Raw genomic sequence first — 22,770 nt, 5'->3', positions numbered from 1 at the left:
GGCTTTGGTATCAGACACACCCACAGACCTGGTGTCCAATGCTAGTTTCCCACTAAGAGGCTGCGTGACCTTGAGAAAGTTCATTAACTTCCCTGAACTGTCATTTCCTTATATATGAAACAAAGTTATTAGTGCCTTGCAGGATTTTCCTGGGGATTCAACAATATATATAAACTGCCTAGCATGTAGCATGTACACCATAAATGATTTTAAAAAGCCAGTGCCTACTCTTAATGGGTTTGTGCTAGCCACTTTTCATGTTATCTCACTTGGTTTGATTAGAAGTCAGATGCGCTTTGATGATAACTCATGCCTGGGCAGCTGGCTCTGGGCTTGCTGAAAGATTCTGGGTCAGGAGAGTTCCAGCCCAACATCTCTGGGGAGCTAGGAGTAGGGCTCTGAGGAGCTCCTTTGGGCGAGAGCTCTCCTTGTCAGCTCTCTCGCAGAGGCAAAAAAGCCATCCCGGTTTCTCTTACACCCCAAACATCCTTCTTTCACACTCAGACCCTGTGACGCCAGGTTTGTTTTCTGGACTGGGGACTGTTGATGTTGGAAAGGTTCCACTGGGCAGCTGAAGTTTTGCAATAACATGACACATACGCCTGCAGACTTATCCTGTCTCCTTCTCTCCTCCTGGATGGAGGTTTTGATCCTTGTTTTTAAGGTTTTTGTCATGTGTTCCCCTGGTCGGAGCTGCCTTTGGAGCACTTGGCAGATGCAGCGCTGACAGGTTTGCCCTGGAGCTTCTCCTTCATTCTAGCCTCCATTGCACCAGTTCTTCTTGCATTTAGGGGAGACACTGCACCTGGTCAGCTCACACCCTAGAACTTGAACTTGAGAGTGGGCATCTTCTCACACATGAGCGTTAGCCAGAGACTCTGTTTTGCTTTGGTAAGAAAATACGAACTTGTGCTGTGATTTTTTTTGTCAGAGGCTAGCTACCAAGGCATAACTAGAATAAAAAATAATTTTTAAAAACCATCTACATTTTATAGAAGAGAGTAAAGAGCTTGAAGAAATGACAAAAACTAGGCTCATCTCATTCTTCATTCCATACTGTTTCTAATTTTACTATGTGCAAATGCTTTCCTACAGCTGTGATTTATAAAAGCCTTCTTTTTTCTTTCTGTATGACAAAATTCCATGCTTTTTTGGCAAAATACTATCTTTTAGGACATACGGTCTTGTGAGCCTTTACTCTCCTATTTGTGCAGCCTCACAGTGCCCCCCCAGGCCCCTCCCCTCTGCCCCACGGGGTGAACCCTTGGAGCCTCTAGCAGGGTGGTTTGACTTCCCTGCCTTCTTCCCCATCTCTTTTCTTTCCTTTATCACCATCTTTCCTAGTTAACTTCTTTTAGGATCTGATCTGTGCCTTCAGGAAGGCCCCAGAATCTGGCGTGCAGGTTCAAACCAAAAGGGCTGTGTTTTTCTTCCCTTGCATCTGTGCAGCTAGCCTTCCTGCTGTGTGTCACCGAATGCAGCAGCTCAGGGTGACTCTGCTCCCTGGAAATGGAGCCATCAGCAGGGAAACAGGTGGAAATGCATTCCTTGTAGGTTTTGCCATGAAAATGACCCTCTGTCCCCTTATACACGAGTGTTTGCCTAACTCGGCATCCATGTCACAGGTAAGCCCTTACCTGCCAGAGCCACAGCGTTGCTCCTGCAGGTCTGCTTTGGGCCCCTTGGCCACATTTTGGGTTGCTCTTCCTTCACTGGGGAAGCTCCTGCCAGTATAGCTCCTATGGCCAGGGTCTGGGGTCACTGAGGCAACTGCACCTCCTGGCCAATCCTCCACCCTCCAAACCAGCACTCTTGGCTTGCCCAGGAACCACAGGGTGATGTAATGACCTGAGGCCTGGAAAAATAAACAGCTCTCAGGGAAACCAGCGGTAGCCGCTGGAAGCAAATACCCCACAGCCACCTGGAACCATGCACATGACGTGATTGGAAGGAAGAATGAGTAATCCACTAATGCAGCTGAGGACGGGTCTGGGCTTGTGTGCATTTAAAATATCTACATTAAAACAAACCCTTGATGCTTATTTCTATAACTGGCCTTCTGGATATTTGCCCACCTATCCTATGCAGGTGTTTTAGTCAGTCATGGCCAGTAGGTTGGAGCTGGGGACGGGAAAGGTGGTCATCTCTATGGCTGTCTTCATGGCAACAAAGTCCTCTCTCAAACTTTCCCTTGGTAGAGAGGAGCTGTAAACACTTTTGGAGGCTCCAGAGAGCCCAGCCCCACAGCCCACTTTCGCCTTGTTTTCAAATTAGCTTTCCTGGTTGCCTTGCTGCCTCACCCACAGCGTCTGCTTGGAACGTGGAGGTACAGTGGTGGGCTGCGAGGGGTGTTGGAGTGTGAAACCACTTCTGGGATTTGCTTGACCAGCGAAGGTTTTGTTTTGGTAGGTGAGTTTGTGTGCTCTTTGGTGTTGATAGCAAAACCACGTGGCCCTGTATTTTCCTTTTGCCCTCTGCTGCTAAAAAACTAAAATCAAAGGTCCTCCTGAGGTGTTGTAAAGGGCCTCTTACAATTTGCTAGGAGTCAGCTACAGTTTCTGCTCTGGTCTGAGGGTCATCACTCTGTATTTATTTGTAAAATGGCTTTGGAAGTAGGCAGGGTATATGTTTTATAAACACACTCACGTATGCACCATTAGTGCTTTGGGGGATGAAGAGTGAAGTTGTGACACATTATTTGACAAATTAAAAAAAATCTCTCCCATCTCCTCTTTGGCCTATGCACCCTCCTTCCTTCTCATTTGGATTTTTATTTACTAGCTTTTGTCTATAAAGGTCACGTCAGTGAAGTTACTGAGAAAAACTAGAAAGAAGACATCTTGCCACATGTTAGTACTTGTCATTGCAAACCCGCTGCAGAGCATTTCATATTCTTTGTGGTGGAAAGGTCATATGAGCTCACTGGGGGCATGAGTCAGTAGGAATGGAGCCTTTACGAAAGTTTGAGGGGATGTGAGTCAGTGATGCTTTGGGGGAAAGGTTTTTAAAAAGTGCCTTCTGCTATATTGGGATAATCCGCACTAGAAGAAACACCTTCTGTAGAATTTATATCCTGTTTTCCTCCACTCCTTGGTTTCTGTCTGTGTGGGAAGGAAGAGGTCACTGCTTCAGACAATGGTGAACCATGCTTGGCCATTTTCAGTTCCACAGAAAAGAATTATTTAGACAGGCTGGTTGGTTTGTAATTTTCCTCTACACCTCCTCACCCACAACACTGCATCCCAGCAACAGTCCCTATTTACAGAGCCTGCTGCAAATACGCCTTTGAGTAGGTGCTCTCAGCTAGTGCTGGGGATGCAGGCTGGAGATGGGGCCTCTGGGCCACACAGCAGGACCATGAAGAGGAGAACCTGGGAGCCCCCAGCAGCCTTGCCCTTTGCTTAGCCCCTTCCTGGTGCTTAAGTCCTACCGGGATGCGGGAGGCTGAGTTTGGACTGGATCCCGGAGCTGTGGGGAAGGGCACCTGATCCTGTTGAACTGTGAGATTGTGAGCATCATCTAGTACCACTGCTTCATTTTAAATGACATAAAGGAGCCCAGGCTGGTTAAGGCCTTGTCCAGGATCACAGGCCCATCAATAACCATTATATGCCTAGGCCTCTACATGGTACTAAGTAGGCCAATAGAGGAGATGCAAAGAACATCTAAAGATGGTGACTGCTGGGCTGTGATGTGCCAAAGGGAGGGGGCAGTGGTGTTGGCCACCCCAGTGGGGAGAAATATTCTATCATTGATACTGTTTTGAGTTTCTGGCATGGTGATCATAAAAAGTAGACTGATTCTTAGTTATACTTTTATTCTTTGATTTACTTACAGTTTGCCCCTTGACTGCCTACACCTGGCGTGGGCTGTTTCCACTTCCCTGCTCTTGATGAGCCCCGGCAGTCCAGGTGGGGAGACTAGTTGTTCACAGGGATGGGTCAGGAAGCCTGGGCTTGTCCCACATTTGCGGCAGACACTGCTACCTTAGACCAGCCAAGACCTTAGACCATTTATTGACTTACAGCGGGGCTGGGTTAAATGCTTTATTTATACTATTGCATCTAACCCTCACAATGACCCTATGAAGTGTGTGTACTATTGCTGCACTTTTATGGTTAAGGAACCTGGGACTTAGAGAGCTGAAGTAGACTGCCCAAGGTCACAGAGCTATCAAGTGGTAGAGGTCGATCCATCTGAGCCTGAAGCCCCCGCCCTAGGCCACCATGCCACCCGCCTCCATTCCAGCTGTCAGTGACTTCCCCAGAACAGTGCCAGAACCTTCCCTGTGCCAGGCTCTGGGTGCAGTTGCAGGAGCAGGGGTGCTAAGCACTTACTCTTGCTGTCAGCCTTGCCAAAGAAGCCCAAGTATCCCCACTGGCCCCCAACTCCTGTTCCTGGAGCAGCTTCCCTCTGGCATTTGGGAACAGCCATCCGCCGAGTTTCTATGCCATCCGCACTTCCTCTGGCTGGGGCTGGAGACCATCTCTGCCCTTGGCCACTCAGCTCATCAGAAGGGCTGCCCTCCTCCGTGGAAGTGATACAAGGTCCCTTTGTGGGTTCAGATCAGGTGATGACATCCTCATTTTCACTTCGTCTGGCTGCCTGCTGTACCGGGAGGAGGGCCTTTAGATTCCTTGAGACAGGGAACCCCATCTTCCAGTGGGAGAGGTGACTGTTGGGGGCATATTCTGTTACTCTTCCGCCCACGCAGCTCTACTTGATACACACCCGAGCACAATTTCAGGGATTAGCTCTTCTGTTTGTTAGTGAGCCTGCTTCTTCCCTGCCTTGACAGGGCCTCCTTTTTGAGACTTATTGTCTGCCCTCTGTTACCAAGGGCATCGTGAACAGTGGTTCAAGGGGCTGTCCTCTTTAAGGGTTCTTGGAGTCCCTGGATGACCCTGAGACTCAGCAGTTGGTGATGGCCAAGTGTCATTTCGGTGCTGGGCATGATGGAAAGCCCCTGGTGGAAGGCAGAGCCAGCCCAGCAAATGGTGCTTGGAAAAATGATCCTCCAGGGGCCACTTGGCCCCTCCTGTGAAAAAGTGCAAAGTCCGTAAGTAAGAAAAATAACCTCTTTACATAGTTGGCTTGAAACCATAGGTGCTAAACCTCGTGTGGCTAAATAAACAGAAAAGGGTCTGCTCAGCAGTATACCATAAATCACTCCTGGCGATTATGGCCTCCAGCGGCTCCTCCTTCCCTGGAGGCCACATCTCCAGCCGCTGAGCCAGCCCTTCAGAAACGAGAGAGTCGGCGCCCTCAAGCCTGTGCTACTTGTCCCTCCTTTTGTTTCCGTAGTCCTGTCCTCAGCCAGATTCTCTGCAACTGTCTGAGGGCACACACTCGCATACTCACACACTCACCCAGAGAATCTTGAGGCAGGAGCCACACAATTTCTTACGCCTCTGGAATTTCATGTTGTGATTTAGGTCAGGTTGTTTTTAACACACAGTTTGTTATTTTGGGTTCTTGCTCAGCATTCCATTCATTTCTGATAAGAGACTAGGTGGGCGTGAGCTATTTGAAGGGATTTCAGGATAATTGTAGGCGACACAACACTAGCGTTTTCCCTAATGTTCTTGGCCTTGTGGGATGATTCCTCCTGCAGTGAAACCTAAGTAAGCTCCTCTCATTTTTCAGGTGGGTAACCTTTTATTGAGTTTTCCCCCTAACAAAACCCAGCACTTGGTAGTCTGAGGGCTGAGTGTAGCATTTCCCAGCGTGAGTCAAAGGGACAGATATTCTTTTGTCGGCCTCTAGGGTCTGATCTCCACTGTGGCATTTCCTCAACAGTGGGTGGCTGCATCCCTCATGTGTCAGGCTAGAACAGAATTCTGTGGCTGGGGATAGCATAGCAGGGATGTGAGCAATAGAGGGGTTCTTGGACTAAATACTCTATGTATCCTTTAAACCCGAGATTCTATGGTTCTCTGAGCCAGGGGTCAGAGACCCGTGTGGTGAAAGATCGGGAAGGAAGCGACAGTCCTCGCTCTCAGGAGCTTATCGTCTAGTCATGGTGCCAAAGGGAATGGGTACATGAGGGTAACACATACACAGTCTTAGACTCAGCCGAAGGAGACGTCACTCTAGGCTGGGGCCTCAGGGGAAGCTTCAGGGACGGAGGAAGGCCTGGAACAAGGGTAGGTTAAGATCTCCTGGCTACTTCTTTCTTTCTGCTATGTCTTAGAAAACTTGCTTGACCTCTCCAGAGCCTGACGTGGAGCAAACACCTAATACTAGCCTGCGGGAGGAGCTGGGTCCCTCAAGGCACCTGACCTCCACCTTCTGTCTGTGTGCCCTCATCTCATGTGTCAGACAGCGTCCCTTGTTAGGGCTGAGACTCCTGGAGCAACGTCCTCTCTCCGGACATTGTCTTGCTCTCTGTCAGCTTCCCACCCAACTTTTCTCAAGTGTAAGCAGCTCTTAGTTGGACGGCCTGAGCAACTGCCCTTAAATACCAACCAAGGCAGCCTCCACTGGGAGGAGGTCTTCTGGTTCTTTCTCTGGGAAGATTATATCGTTCATTGAAGCCTCTTCCCAATACATGTTTCTACGGCCTGTGACTCTTCCCATTCTTCTGCATATGGTTTTCTGTAGCACTGATCTTCTTTCTTGTTCTCATTCTTCATATGGACCTTGTGATGGTTAATTTTATGTGGCAACTTGGCTAGGCTATGGGGCCCAGTTTAGTTAAACACTAGTCTAGATGTCGTGGTGAGGATATTTTTTGGACGTGATTAACATTTATAATTAGTTGATCTTAAGTAAAGCAAATGACCCTCCATAATGTGGACAGGTCTCATCCAATCAGTTGAAGGCCTTAAGATCAAAAACTGAGATTTCCTGAAGAAGAAGAAATTCTGCCTCCAGACTGAAACACAGAAATCCTGCTTGAGTTTCCAGCCCACTGACCTGACCTATTCATTTTGGACTCAAGACATCATCTTACCTGAATTTCCAGCATGACAGCCTGCCCTACGGATTTCACACTTGCCAGCCCACAAGATCGTGTGAGCCAAATCCTTAAAATAAAGCATACTCTCTCTCTGTCTCACACACACACACACACACACACACACACACACACACATTCTATTGGTTCTTTCTTTAGAGAACCCTGACTGCTACTGCCCTTTTCTGACTACTGCCTTCTCTCTCTACCCATCTCCCCACTGCCACCATCACCAAGAGGTCTGCGGCTCTTTCTCCAAAGAGTTCTGATGTGACTACTTCACCGATACCTGCGGACTCAGGGGTTGAGTTTCTCAGAATTTCAGCTTTGCTCTCTGCTCCTTCCTTCAGCAGCTCCTCCTCTGGAAGGCAGCACCAGAAAGAAGGACCAGCCCAAGCATGTGAAACTCAAATCTTGTAATGTTTATGTTTGTTGGCCATTTTTATTAAAAAAAAAAAAAAAGTAAAGAAGAAGTAAGAAAAAGATAATAAAAGAGAAAAGGTTCCCAGGACAAAAGGATCAACTCTGGGCTAAAGTCAAGATTGGGGATTAGCGGAGGCTTTAGGTTGTCTATGCTCTCCTTTGCTTCTAATCACCACGAGTAATTGAGAGGCACAGAGGCACGGGCTAGCTGCAGCAGACAGAGCCGTTCTTCGTGCTTATCCTGTCTTGGCTGGACAGTAAGAACTGATGTCCTGGGCCTGCAGAGGGTTTATGCTCATCTGGTTCAGTCTTTCCCTTGTTCCCCTCCCTGCCCACTCCCACACCACTCAGTCCTGCTTTGTTCTGGTGCTAATGTGTTGGTGGTAGAGAGGGTTGGGTTTTCCTGCAGCAAGGGTTGGACTGTGTTCTCATTTCTTCCCTAGGATACTTCTCTGTTGTGTTCCTTCTCTTGGGCAATCAGAGATTTCCAAGTGAAACTAACCACGCATTTCCTTGTGGAGAGTGACCTGGCTTTCATTTCTTTGTACCATCCTGGGATAGGATTTTAGGGGTGGGTGTGCATGAGTGTGTAAGAATATGTGGTCATGTGTTCTCATGCCCCTCTGGACAGCCCTGATTGCTCTCTCTCCCCTGCTGTTTATGTCTTTCCAGCATTTACAGATGGTCCTGGCCTGTTCTCATAATTATCAACCAAATATTCTAATCTTGTCGTTCCTTTCTGCACTTTGTTACGCAGAGATTGAATATTTTAGAACAGGGAGGATCCATTTCTGGGGAGCTCCCTCTCTCAATAGTCCTGAAGAATGAATGGTCAAGGGTCATGAAGAGACCCTTGGAACTGACCTTTGTCTTTTGTGTCCAGCCAGTCTGTGTTCCTGGGCTCTACTCTCCTCAGTGAGGATCATAACACCTATCTTAGAGGCTTGTGATGAGTTGGAAGTGAGTTAATGCAAGTAAAGTGCTCAGTACCAGGCTTGGCACACGGTAACCACTTAAGTAGATGTTAGCTAGTACTATTCCTTTCAATGTTCTATAATGGCAGGTGAGTTACAAATTTGACTTTAAGGTTTCCAGTTCCAAGGCAAAGTGGGAAAAATATTTGGGTACAAGACGTGTTGTGTGCTTAAGCTCAGAAAAATCTCTGGTCCAGCAGAAGCTGTGCTCTGCCAAATGAACACATATATGTTTTTACCCACTTGGTTCTGAACACAGCAGATTTGGGGTGGTCTGCAAAGGACTGACCTGGAGGAACTTCACACTGTAACAATAAATGTATTTTTCCCTGAGAGCAAATGATTTGAGGTGGTAACCTCTGTCTAGAGTTTAGCAAGACAGGCTCGACTCTTAGACGCCCTTGACTGGGGTCCCAAACCTCCATTCTTCAGGCTGAGTGAATGTGGGAAAATTTGGATCTCTCCAAAGCTCAACTTCCTTTTCTACATCATGGGCATAATAATGGTGCCTCCCTTACACAGACAAAGAAATTGGGCAAGTAAAGCTCTGCGTCTATCACCTGGCACATATTACTCAGTGAATATCTGCTTTGACTATTATTAATGTAAAGATGGTTGTAAGGGATATTTTTCTCTCTGTTTGAAGACAAACTCCCTATAAACTCTTATGAAAGGTTAGTACTGTTACTATAAACTTTGCCTCTCTCTTTCTTAGGGGAGCACCTGGGCTTGCAGGGACTGTCATAAAACAATAAGCAGGCAAGCCAACAAACAAAAAACTAAAAACCCTGTATTTAAGCTTCTCTCTAATTCTATGCTGGCCCCTATTTTTCCAAATTAGCAAGCTTTATCATTTGTATGGTTTTTATTCTCCATGGAGCTTGGTGCAGTCTGTATGGAAGCTAGCTATAAACATTTCAGAGCAGCCTTCAAAAACTTCCAGAGATCTGTCAACAGCCCCCAAAACATGGGTTCTGACCTCTTCTTAGATGGCTGCTCCCCCTATTTCTGCAGTTTCAGGGTCCCCAGTGTGTGAAGTCAGGTCCATCATTTGCTCTACCCCTGGGGAAGCTTTTTCCCCTTCCCTTTGCTTTTGGGCTGATTTCTAGCTTTAGAATGTTGGCCTGGAGGGTCTCAATTTAAAGCCACTCTCAGAGTTGTTACCTGAACGGGGTGCCAGTAGAAAGCTATTTTCTTTTGGTTTTGCTCCTCTGTTGCCTTTTTCGTGGCATGAAATATAAAGCAGGGAAATAAGGCTATTGGATTGAGGTTGGGGAAGCTATTGAAAAACTCTCACATAATCCCCTGGAAGGTGCCACGGCTCCATCTCAGCCAGGGGCCAAAGTTAAAATTCTGGGTCTTCAAACCAGGCTTCACTAAGCAGTTCATGTTTCTTACTTAAACTGCCTCTAGAGGCTGTCCTGATGGTAGTTACTATCAAGTTCAGAATTCCTAATCTAATGTCTATCAACTCTTTTAAACTCCGGCTCCTCTAGCCAAGGAGATTCTGTTCAGTTTTGCTGTGTTTGCATTATGAAAACAATTGTATTTATTTTTCATTTTCCAATTCAAAACTATATTTTAATAGGGGATGTGCTCTACATACCTGCCTCCTGACCCTCAGATATTTTTATTCCTCCAAGGAAATAGTCCCCTTTCCCTGCAGTGAGAATCACCAGGCTCTTACTTTGCAGCACTTTTCCTGGGACTGAAACGACGACTCTTTTTCCATCATCTGACTTCTCTCTAAGACAGCCTTGAGCTGCGTTGCTTCGCTGTGTACACTTGCAATTTGTTTAAACATCTGTACTGTCTGTGCCATTAACAGAGCCATGATTTCAAAGGGTTTGGCTCCTTTAGAGTTGAGTTGCTGTTATTTGGATCATGTGGGCTGCTGTTCAATGAGCAACATGAGTGTCCAGGTTGCTGATACCAGATTTCTGGCTCTCTGAGTGGTATTTTTGGAACACACTGTGAAAATGTCATGGGATGCCCATGACTGTATTCCATCACCTTCTTCGGTAGGAAAGGTGCGGAATCATGCTCATGAAAGAAATAAAGTAATAATACAGTATGCAAACAAACAGATAAATAAGTAGATAAAAAAGAGTAACAGTACAGGTTTACGATGTCCTTTTATGGTGAAAAAAACTAAGTAGTTGTGTGCCTTTGTATTTGTAATTTGTGTGTGTGTTTGTGCAAAAGAAAAGGTCTAGGGAAGGTGGTGCTTAACTTTGGTGGGATTCTGGGTTTTTCACAATTTTCTTTATAACAAGTAAAGAAACCCAATGCTATGTATTTTTAATAATTAAAAAAAACAAAAGAAGACAAAACAAAACACAGCAACAAAAAAAAGAAAACAAGAAAGGGAAAACAGGCAGGCAGGTTGACTGATTGACTAGGTAGGATTTTCAGGCTGGGGTCCTGTGGGTCTGAGGCCCCAAGCTGGCCACACCCGGCACGGGGCACCTCACACTGATTCAGCCAGGTGCTGGCTCGGCGGGGCCCAGGTTTGGCTGCTCCGACACATTCACATGTTTCTGGGGCCACGGAGCGCAGACACCTTCCTGTGGCCTTTCTCTCTCCCATGGGGTGGAAGCAGTGTGGTGTAATTGGCTCAAACCCATTGAGCCTACTTTGTTGAAGCTGGGAGGGAATGGGGCTGGGCCTCGTTTCTGCTCCTCCTGGACACTGAACATTGCTTCCCTGCAGCTGGTGGCCCGTGGCTCTGTCCTGCTGTGTCTGGGCTTGGGAGAGTGTCCACACACACAGGCATTCCTCTGGCAGCTTGTCGGCTTGCAGGGCAGTCAGGTTCCTGTACCCACCTCTCTGGGAGTCAGCAGACAGCGTGTTAGCAGGAACTTCTCTGAAACAGTCAGGAAATTCTGCCCCTGGGGCAAACCACTGCTCTGATAAAGTGTGCCCTGCAGTGCCTGGCTGGCTTGTTGCTATGGAACCTGCTGGGTATGGATGCTGATGAACCCTGATCCTCTTGCTGCCTCCAGCCCCTCACCGTGGGGCTCACGTAGGAGACATAGTTCTCCATGGTGTTTCAACAGCCAAGCCACCCGTTCCCTGGGGCCAGGCTGGGTCCCTGCGTGGAAGGCAGCAGTGATAAATCACAGGAGTGATATTCATAGGCTGCGTCTTCTCCTGCAGAGAAAGTCTACTCGTGCGACCAGGAGAGGCAGAGTGCCCTGGAAGAGGCCCAACAGAATCCCCGTGAGGGCATTGTCATCCCCGAGTGTGCTCCTGGGGGGCTGTATAAGCCAGTGCAGTGTCACCAGTCCACTGGCTACTGCTGGTGTGTGCTGGTGGACACAGGGCGCCCACTGCCTGGGACCTCCACACGGTAAGCCCCCCGCCCTCTGCCCCGAGCCTATCCTGTCCCTCAGGTGGACCCTGGGGTGGGAGAACCAGCTTCTTGTTAGGCTGGCACCTCGCATCTCCTGGCTTTCTGGCCTGGCCTGGTGAGAGTCAAGTTTCTAGGAGAGCAGAGGGCAGATGACGTTCTAGTAGAAAGACCTGGGTCCTGAATCCCAGTCCCAGGTCTGCACGTACCAGCTGGTGACTTTGAAAAAGTAGGCAACCTCTCTGAACCTCCGTTTACCCATGAGGAGGTTACTGCCCTGCTTGCATCACTAGGTTCAATGGATCAAAAAGACCCCATGTGCAGACATAAGGTAACAATTGTTATGCTTGAGTGAGGAAAGCAACATGCTTTGGGAACCTTGATGCCAGGATCGCCTTGGAGCTGCCGGACAGTGTGGTGTATTTTGCTGCCTGCCTGGGAGCTCCAGGCTTAGTGATGGCACAGATCATCCGGGTAGCAGTGGCTCCTGCAGGCTCGGTTCCCAGCCCTCCTTACCCTCCATCTCTCTCTTCCCAGCTATGTAATGCCCAGCTGTGAGAGTGACGCCAGGGCCAGGAGTGCAGAGGCGGATGACCCCTTCAAGGACAGGGAGCTGCCAGGTGGGAGACCCGCGGCCCCTTCTGGCTCCTTCCCCTCTTTCTGTCCTACCCCTCCCCATGCAGAAGCAGCCCTCTACCCTGAGTCTGTCTTCCCATAGGTAAGATGAACAGGGACACTGGACAGGGGCATCACAGGAGCCCAGAGCCAGGAGCCCTGGGATCTGCATCCAGCCCAGGATTTCCCCTAAATAGTCCTGTGCCCTTGAACATTTCTCCTCCATGCTCTTACCTTTTATCTTTAAATGCAAGTATTGAGTTAAAATCCTGTCCTTGCAATTCTACGATTCCTTCTCTATCAGAGGGTAATCAGGACAATATTCTGCAGGCTGTGGACCATTTTTCCCGGGGCTGAGATTTTTCCCAGGGTAAGGCTGTCCTGAGAGGTGTGGGCAGTGTCTGTCCCCAGCCCTGCAGAGTGTTTTTGCAGTTACTTCTGGTGGTACTGGAACATGCACAGTTGGGGTCCAGAACCTCTAGCGGCTGAAGTGATGGGTTTCCTTTATCTATAGTGTTCTCTGCAGTCAGTTACAATGAGATTACTAGATCCTGGTAACTTGGGACACTGTAGTCTTTACTAAGCACAAATTTGAATCAGTGCTGGTGGGAGCTAAACCACCTTCCCACACCCCCTTAGGACTCTACAGTGAGAGCTGACAACAGAGGCTTTTGAAAGTCAGGGGGTTTCCAAGTGAGGTTTGTAAAAATCACCCTGCCGCAAGAATGGAGTCGGAGAGACTATCCCCTCAACAGATGTGAAATGAGACGCTGTGTGCCGGGCACTGTTGTATAATCCAGTGACCAAACCTGACATGAGGCATACACAGTAGAGGAGACAGATCGTACACAAGTAAGGAATACGGACTTGTATAAGCAGTCGGGACAGGCCTTCTCTGCAGGAAAGCAGTGCAGGGGAAATCTGCTTCAGAGTCTGTGGCTTCTCTGGGGAGAGTGTTTAACCGGAGACCTAGGGGATTTGTGGAGGCAAGGGAATATGCTGGCTACTGCAGAAAGGAGGGTTGTAGGTAGTGCTGAGGGCACATTTGGGGCAGGCAATTGTGAATCTACAGGGACTCCCATATATCCAGTTGTGTGGTGGTGTTTACACCAGCAATGCTGGCCTACATGGGGGTAGACTTGAAAGAAGCATGTCTGTGAGAACGTTCATCCATGCCTAGGGTTTTGCTGGAATAGCGCAATGCAGTAAAAGAGAAACAGAAGATTTGAGGGGATTTATAAGGGAGAAGCCGGATTGTTGTAATCTAAGCTGGATGAGAAGAGGAGTCAAAAAAGGAGGCAGTTCATGGACTGATGGACTGGCAGGTCTGCCTGAGTCAACTTTGACCATTGGGGTTCCCTTTGTCCCTTGTGCCCCTTCGGCACCTGGTCTTTACCTCGAGTAGCTTTTCACACTCAGTATGACTGCCTGGTCCTACTACACTGGATCTAGTTTGAGTTTCCCATTGGTTTGTGAATTTCAAGAGCATAAGACCCTGTGTATGACATCCTAACATTTAACATAGTGCCTGAGTTATACTCAGCAGAAATTTGTGGAATGGAAGAAAATTGAAAGCATTATTATCCATTTGATCTGATTATTTTCCTTGTGGGCCGCAGGTAGAGGAACTGTGGAGGTTTATGAGAAGCATCTGAGCAGTAAACAATCCCCAAAGTGGACTTGGCTGGACACAAAGGACTTGGAGAGGTTTGGGAAACAGTGGTAGTGGAGGAAGCTGTTTATTCGATTATTTACCTGGCATCTGCCTTCAAATTCCATTTTCTCTTCCAGGCTGTCCAGAAGGGAAGAAAATGGAATTTATCACCAGCCTACTGGATGCCCTCACCACGGACATGGTGCAGGCCATTAACTCCGCAACGCCTACTGGAGGTGGGAGGTGAGCAAGTGAGCAGGCCCCTCCTCAGGTCCAGCAGGGAAGGGGGTCCGGATCCTCCAGTGCTGCCTGAGGCTGGGGAGAGTGGGGAGGGGCTGGCAAGGGAAAGCCACAGGGCCATGGCTTTGTCCCGCCTCCCCCCAACAGTCCCCCCGACCTTCTCGCCTTCGGGTTCTTTAGGGGTTGCTCATCTCTCCCTTTTAGTTAGCTGATTACAGACAAGGTCAAGGGCGCCTGGAGACTTCCAGCATTTTAGTCTCAGAAGTGGATGCGCTGGAGTGAGAGGCCTGCACGGCAGGTGGGGGATGGGTGCATGGCAGAGACAGGTCGGTCAAGGAGCAGGCACAGTGCACGTGGTTTCCCTCTGAGGAGGCAGGAGCCTTTGTCTTTTGGCTTCCTTAGGATCCCAAGGAGCTCTGGGCAATGGAACTGGACACTCCCCCAGCCAAATCCAGTTTAGTTCAGGAGCTGCTGGGCTGGCCTGGGCAGTGCTGACACGAGCTGCGGTGTACACACTCCCTGGTGACCAGCTCCACCAGCGCCCCCAATCTGAACCCATTAGGTCAGTGGTTGGAGCAGCCACCCACCCATCCACCTAGCACCTGTTGAACACACACAGCACACCAAGCCCTGGTCTAAGGACTAGGAATTTGGGATATGGGACATGCCCCTGCTTTCAAAGAGTGCAGCTTACTGGGAAAACGAGGCTGTAGACAGATACTTACAGAGTGCTAAAACAGAGATGGAAGAACAGAGAAGGGTTGGCTAACTCAGTCTGGAGGAGTCAGAGAAGGCTTCCTGGAGGAGGGGATAGCTGAGCTGAGTTTTGATGGAGAGGTAGGACTTAGCCAGTGGAAGAAGGAAAGTCATTCCAAAAAGAAGGAAAGAACATTGTGACTCCGAGAAAGCATACATCCAAAGTGCAGTGTGGCTGGGCTAGGGAGGATTAGGGAAGGAGGGGGAAATGGGAGTGGTAATAGTAGATGAGACAGAAGAGGCAGGTGGGAACCAGATCCCAAAGGGCCTGGGAGATGTACTCCCCCTTACAAAGCCGGCGGGGAGGCGCTGGCATCTCTGTGTGGGCATTCGGGCTCCTGCAGCAGCCGAGGAAGTACCTTGTGCTTGGCAGCGATGGGCAGCCTGCCTCCAGGCTTATGTGGCTCACCAAGAAGGGGGGCTAGAGGCAGAGTTGTCTTCAGCAAGGCAAGGAGTGCCACTTGGAGGCAGGCCCAGGCCCCTGGCCTGTAGGAAAGCCCAGGCAAGGCTGCCTCAGGGGTGATTGGCAGGACCACAGGTGTGCATCCAGGCCGGGGGACCCGGACTCCAGGCATAGCTGCCGATGCCTCTGCATCCTCAGGCAGATGGCCAAAGGATGCAGCTCTGAGGCCGGCCTCTGTTTTAGCTCACCCTAAGGATGGAGGCCAGGCCGCCCCCAGAAGGAGCACAGCACTAAGTCCAAGAGGATGGAGACAGGGTCTGACAGGCCCACGTGGTTGCTGCTTGGAGGCAGCCCATGGTGCTGTATGTATCCATATCTCCAAGAAGAGGGGAGGGGGTGAGTTTTGGAAAAGCATATTCAGCATTATATGCCTTGGTTATTTATGCTTGGGATTAAAAAAAATACCTGTTGTTTCTTGAAAAAAATGGATATGAGATATTTATGTTTATTAGAACAGAGGAGAAAGAATAAAGAGGAGGGGATATGGGTTTAAAAATTCCGGGTCTAGTGCATCCCACCTGCGACCACAAGCACTGCTGGCTCTGGGAGCCCATCCTGGCCGGGCGCTGGGCAGGGGAGGCCGGGGTTGATGTCTTGCCCTTGTTTCACAGGCTGCAGAAATTTTTACAGAAATTAAAAACTAAGATGTTTATAAATGTTTTTCAGACCAGAGTGTCATTAGGGAAGAGTCTTTTTTTTTTTTCTCATTAAAAAATCTCTTTTTAGATATAGAGTTGGGAGAAGTCTAAGAAAAAATTCCTTCCTAAACATGTTCTTCATTTTAATCTTATGTTAGCTTGACTGTATTTGGTTTTGATGAAAAGGAAAGGTTTGAACTGCATTTGGTAGTTGTGTTACCTGTAGGCTTGGCTTGTCATCAAAAGTCAGACAAGATGAACCATGAAATAGTTTAGAAATCAAGGAAGAGGGTGGGGAGAGGGAAACAGGGAGAAGGAGAGAAAGGCAGTTACACAGGGAGGTGCCTGGCCAGGGTTACCACTTTTACTGGATTTAAAGCCCTCCCAGACCTTCCCATGATATTTAGAGCAAGCCCCAACTCTGACCTGAGCCGGCCCTGCTGCGGTCTCAGGGGCCTTTCATACTTCTCATAGTCCTCCCCCTGCCATCACCATGTTCCTGCCTCTAGTGCTCAGCACCTCAAACAGGCCGTGCTCTTACCTGCCCCAGGGCCTCCGTGACAGCTGCTCCTGCAGCCTGGAATGTGAGTCCCCTGTCTTCCTGTGACAGGCCCCACCTGTCCATATAAATGTCACCTTCTCAGTAACCACCCAGTCTAAAGGAGCATCCCAGCCACTCTTAATTATGACACCCTTTGTAATTCTCAGCCTAGCACTTACCATTATCTGATAGTTGTCTTGTTGGTTTATTTATTATCTATTTTACACTACCTAATGAAAATTTAAGTTCTATGAGAGAAGGAGCATTTTCTGCCTTCCTCCTTGCTGTGTTCCTGGAACTCACATGGTAGGTGCTCAATAAATATCTGTTAAATGAATGAACATCTAGAAGGATGGGCAGATGGATGGATGGATCCCTATCTGATAGAGAAAATGTCTTGATAAGGCCTCTTTATATGACTTGGCACATATTTGGAGGTCCACCAAGTAGTCAAGACCAACCGTGAGGCCAGATGCAGTCATCAGTTATCACCATGTGGACAGACCCTGGCCGGGCACTCTTCTGCAAGGGAAGAGCAAAGGCCCAGGGCAGCACATCTGGAGCAGGGCTGACCAAGAAAATCAGGGAATCCAGGCTTTGGCCTTGGCTCTGAATTCAGGCACAGTCAGGGTCACAGGCACCTGTTGAGGCCAAGGAAGCCCCATCAGATCCCTCCTGCATCCTCTCAGGGTCTGGCAATTACAGCTGGACATCAGCAGGCACCAGTGGGAAGCAGTCCCTCTCGGGGACAGTGGGAAGAAGGGACAGGGAAGACGTTTGGGCAGTGCAGGCAAGAGGATGTCTTCCCCTGACTTGTCAGGCGTGGAGATTTTGACTTTGCACAAACTTGCGCATCTCTACCCTCCCCTGGAGTAAGCTCTGTGTTGTAAACAAGGGCCTAGTCCCAGGCCTGGAGAAGGTCCTGGTCAGAGTGGGTGAAGATACATTATCACATGATTGCACTATGAAGTCAGGGTGATAAGAGAGGCAGAGAGTACTGCAGGGGCTCAGGGGAGGGAGGCCATGTGAGCGGAGGCTTACCCAGGAGGTGACGTGTGAGCCACATTGTCACTAATGAACGGAAAAGGCCCGACCCAGATGGACCAGGGGCAAGGGCATCCCAGCAGAGGGGCCCTCGGGAAGTGAGGTAGGGCCTGAGGACTGCAAGGAAGATGGTTAAATTTAGGAGGCAGGCTGTGCCCAGGCAGGGATGAGGCTGTAGAGTTGGGCAGAGCCCAGATCATGCTGGGCTTGCGATCCATGCCAGAGGGCAGCAGGGGCCATGTGATGAGACAGTGTTTTGGAGAACCATCCTGATGGCTGTGGGGGAGGAGGGTGGGAGGGCAGCAAGACAGGGCGGGAAGGTAGCGGTCATCATGGGGGGGATTCTTTGCTGAAGCTGAAGTGCTGCAGGCGGTAGGATTTGAAGACTTGTTAAATGCAGGGAGTAGAAGAGAGGGAGATGTCTGTTTCTTTTTCTGGATTTCTAGCCTAATTTTGGGAGGCAGGGGAACAGTGTCACCCAAATCTAAAAATAGGCAAAGTAGAATGGGGTGACCCTGGGAACATCTATGGCCAGTGCATGGGAGGGGGCAGCTGTGGGTCACAGTGGACAGCTGTTCTCAATGAAGCTGTGTTGGGTGATTGAATATCCTCTTGCTCCTTCCCACCAGGACTCCAGGAGGCGGAGCCCCCTCTTAGATCGGCCTCCTATGGCACCCATTAACGTTTATCAGTCCCAAAGGAAGTGCTGTGGTGTCTTGGCTGGCAGAGTCTTCTCTGCCTCGCCCCGGAGAGAGTCAACTTGGAGGGGAGGTGGGACAGGCTATGTGAGCCTCTTGGCCCCTCACGTGTCCCCCAAGGAGAGACCATCTGTACTGTGGCTTCCTCCTTCTGCCCAGTGTGGTTACTTGTTATTGGCTTTGCAAGGAAGAGGCTGGAATGTGGCTGACTTCGCATTTCCCAGCCTTACCCACCCGCACAGCTGGCAGGGCCTGGACCCAACTCCAGATGGGGCTCAGTTGGTCTGCTTGGCTTGGCTAGTGCCTCCAGGCCATCCCGCCTCACCTTCTGTAAAACTGCTTAGGACAGCAGAACTGGGTCCAAGATCTTGGCCAAAGCAAGTTTCCTTGTGGCAAATGGGGCTGGTTCTCCAGCTGTGCCTGACAGCCAAGGCCTGGTGGGGTTGCAGTTGTAGAAGCAAAACTGAAAGTGTTGGGAGAGAAGGGTGGTACCTGCACCCAAATCATTCAGGAGAAGGCTCAGAGGGGCCAGCCCAGGGAGGGACTGGTTCCAATGGGCTTCTTCATCCCTGCAGGCAGGAGTCAATAGGACAGCCACCACAGCAGCCCAGAGGCTGGGCAGACACCAGTGTTTTACTGGACCATGGTCTTCCACAATCTGGAATTTGGTACCATTTGGGTGTGATTTTCCACACCATATCCAAGGGAACTTGGCTGCTCTGCGTATCCAATGGGCCCTTTTAGGAGAAGTGGGGCATCACGTGTAGGGGGAGGGGCATAGCACAGTCCAGCAAACCAGATATGTGATCTTAAGGAATGAGGGCACGCTCTAATGTAGATCCCCAGTTCTTGCCTATGAGCAGCTCTGCATTCCAAGAGCCCTGATCTCCTGTGGGGGTTTGTGTGTATGTGCGAGAAAGGCTGGAAGTTTGGTGCCAGTGTAAGCTTAGAGCTGAGACTGCAAGTTCCCAATGTTTTTAAAGGATACTGCAAAAGCTGGAGGGATGAGTGGGGTATGGCTTTTGAGGTCAGAGGTGTATTGTGGGGAGTCTAACTACGATGGAAAGGACTCCAGCGAAGACTGCTTGAGAGATTCCTGGAAGCTCTGAGGTAGGCCCTGCCCCACCCCAGCTAGCAGTCCCCTGGGAAAATCTTAGTTCTCCTAAGTTAACAGAGGCCTCATGTATCTTCTTTCCTACATGCCCACTGCTGGTTTGGCTAAATCAGGACTCCTGATAGATCTCAGTCTTAACTAGATCGTGTATGAAGCATGGTAGTTTGGGACTTAAGACTGTCACAAAGCCAGAAAACTGATTTTCACAGTTTTAAACCAGATGCCTTCAGTGGTTTTCTTTTTTTCTATTATGTTTTGTTGGAAATATAAAACTACCCCCAGACCTCTCCCAGTTACTGTCTTTTGTCTCACCCCATCTTCTTCTGGAAGGTTTATACCTAAACATCCTTCTGGGGCCATGGCTGGAGTCTCCTTCCCTATAGATCAAGGGTTCTTTACTTGAGTCCATGGCCTTGGATGAGATATAAGGAGTCCCATTAAACCCCTAAAATCTGCAGAGCTCTATGTGTATGTGCATGCAGTTTCCTAGAGAGAAGGGCTACAGCTTTATTTAAGTCCTCAGGAGGGTACATGATCCCCCAAAGCTAAGTACTTCTTGCTCTAACTGCACTTGGAACTTGGCCTAGACAAAGGGCTGGGTTCCAAGGTGGGATCCTAGCGCTGCCAGCTTCACATGTAGAGCTGGGCTCTGTACAGGCGGGAGGGTTTCTAGGGGCCGGCGAGTTCAGAAGCAGAGAGCCCTCCACAAGCCGTGGAGGAGGGAGGGAAGAGGCAGGATTTGCAGGCTCCACAGGGCAGGCTGCCATGGCCATGGCCATGGCCGTGTCATGGGAGCCAGAGGCCATGCTTGGAGGGGCCTGGAAGGACCTCTCCTGGGGAAGTACTCTTGGAGCCTCCAGGGGCCTGGCTGGGAAGCGGATGGGGGAGGCCAGCAATCAGGAGGAAGTCGGAATGAGGAGGCCAGGAACGTGGCTCTCCAGACAGGGGAGACAAGGCAAACTGGGAGAGTCAGAAGGCGAGGGGGAGGAACAGAGCAGGAGCCAAGTGTCGGTCACTGTCTGGCCTGGAAAGACGCACTTAGAGGCTGTAAAGTGGGGAGAAGAGCTGCTTCTTGCTGCAGACTAGCCTGAAAGAAGACTGGGGAGCTCCATTTATGGAATCACTCAGAACTGGACAGGCGGGAGCCGGGGAACTCACGTTGGAGGCAGAGGGCCTCTCCTGGCAGGGCATCTGGGCAGGATGACCTCATCCCTTCCCGTCTCAGCAACTGAGGCGTTATTATGCCAGCCTAAGGTAGACATCATGCTATGCTGAGCCTAAAGGTTAAAGGGAGAGCTACCTTCGTGGAGGGGCGTACATGGCCCCTGTTGTGGGAGGCTTGGGGAAAGCTGCTGGCCTCCTCCCCTGGCCGCCTTAGAAAGCCTCCAAGGGGAGGAGCTGGGGCAGCTCCCCTGGGGCCCCCCTGGCTCTCCTCCCCAGCCTGGGTCCTGCCTCAAGCTTAGAGGCAGGCAGAGGCAGGCAGGGTGCTCTGAGAGGAGCTGGCCACCCTCCCTCCTGCACCAAGATCCTCCTCATAGGGAATTTTCTGCTGCCCACCTGATATACCTTGCAGGCTTGAGAGGGAATGTTGCAGATAAAATAGAGCACCAAAATACCATGTACTGGCAGAGATAAAAATCTGAGCTCTGCAATGAATAGCCCCATGCCTGTTTCAAAGACCTTCCAAGTCTGGTTTCCATGACAGATTCAGCAGATTCCCAAAAAGCCGGAGACAGACGGTCCCTCACGCCTTCTCCAGGTACAACATGCATTAAACCCGTCAGAATGGGGTCCTGTTGGCAGACCCACAAATTGTTGTCTTAGAATTGGTCCAGGATGCCCAGGGGAGGCTCTATCCAAGACTGTAGTTCACTTACTTAGGGATGGGCATTTAGTAGGGATACCTGGCTATTCTTTTAAAAAAAATTTTTTTTATTAAGTTATTATTGATATACACTCTTATGAAGGTTTCACATGAAAAAACAATGTGGTCACTACATTTACCCTTATTATTGAGTCCCAACCCATACCTCAATGCAGTCACTGTCCATCAGTGCAGCAAGATGCCACAGATCCACTATGTGCCTTCTCTGTGCTACACTGTTCTCCCCGTGATCCCCCACACCATGTGCACTAAACATAATACCCCCTCAGTCCCCTTCTCCCTCCTTTCCCACCCGCCCTCCCACACCCCTACCCTTTGGGAACCACTAGTTCCTTCTTGGATTCTCTGAGGCTGCTGCTATTTTCTTCCTTCAGTTCTGCTTCACTGTTATACTCCAAAAATGAGGGAAATCATCTGGCACTTGTCTTTTTCTGCCTGGCTTATTTCACTGAGCATAATGTCCTCCAGCTCCATCCATGTTGTTGCAACTGGTAGGATTTGTTTCTTTCTTATGGCTGAATAGTATTCCATTGTGTATATGTACCACATCTTCTTTATCCATTCATCTACTGATGGACACTTAGGTTGCTTCCATATCTTGGCTATTGTAAAAAGTGCTGCGATGAACATAGGGGTGCATCTGTCTTTTTGAATCTGAGAAGTTGTATTCTTTGGGTAAATTCCAAGGAGTGGGATTCCCAGGTCAAATGGTATTTCTATTTTTAATTTTTTGAGGAACCTCCATGTTGCTTTTCACAATGGTTGAACTAGCTTACATTCCCACCAGCAGTGTAGGAGGGTTCCCCTTTCTCCACATCCTCGCCAATGCCTGGCTATTCTTGGTAATGAAACTTTTTTTCTCTAACTGTTGAGGTCACTTGGGGGTGAGAAAGGGAGGGAGTTTGCTGGATCGTTCATAAGGGAGGGGTCAGAGATGGTCTCCTCCCTTTTGGAAAGCTTGGCAAATTCCAGAGAAGAACCTCAAGGCTTTGACAAGTGCCTTGAATGCTTTTCTTGCCTGGCACAGCTTCGGGGTGTGCTGGCAGGCCCTGAACCCCTGGTCTAGGATCCCTGTGTGACAGTGAGCCCCTCTACCCCACTTCTGACCCATGGTAGTCATGTAGTCTGTCCTAGTAGCCCTGTAGACTAAGTGTTTGAATATGTGGGCCTCCCAACCTCAGCCTTATTTCTGCTACCAAGGGAAAGTTGCCCGAGATTTTGAACATGAGCGCCTGGACCACATTCATTCAGGGCCAAGCCCTGGGAGCAGGTGCCATGGGACTTCTTGTGCTCTGTTCTTTTGGTCAGAGATCCCAGTCACCCTCTTGGGAACAGACCCACCATTGGCTTTAGAAGTCTTAAAAATTTAGCTAGCACCTGAATCCTTTTTTGGGAACTGCTGGGGCATAAGCAAA

The 22,770-nt window shown here is 49.4% G+C and overlaps 1 protein-coding gene across 9 annotated transcripts in view; it reads left to right on the top strand.

Annotated features, from left to right (window-relative positions):
- Window positions 1-22,770, top strand: part of SMOC1 (SPARC related modular calcium binding 1) — a 151,165-nt gene that overhangs the window by 116,430 nt on the left and 11,965 nt on the right. For 8 of the 9 annotated variants that reach the window (XM_036913349.2, XM_036913350.2, XM_036913351.2 and 5 more), the window contains 3 exons: window positions 11,515-11,707; window positions 12,245-12,327; window positions 14,114-14,219. In XM_036913349.2, the coding sequence (XP_036769244.2) occupies window positions 11,515-11,707; window positions 12,245-12,327; window positions 14,114-14,219 (382 nt within the window). The remainder of the gene's footprint in view (window positions 1-11,514; window positions 11,708-12,244; window positions 12,328-14,113; window positions 14,220-22,770) is intronic. The other variant, XM_057488359.1, reaches the window with a different exon arrangement.

Source organism: Manis pentadactyla, chromosome 11, assembly GCF_030020395.1.
Source record: "Manis pentadactyla isolate mManPen7 chromosome 11, mManPen7.hap1, whole genome shotgun sequence".
Lineage (NCBI taxonomy): Eukaryota > Metazoa > Chordata > Mammalia > Pholidota > Manidae > Manis > Manis pentadactyla.
This window is presented reverse-complemented; position numbering and strand designations above follow the sequence as displayed.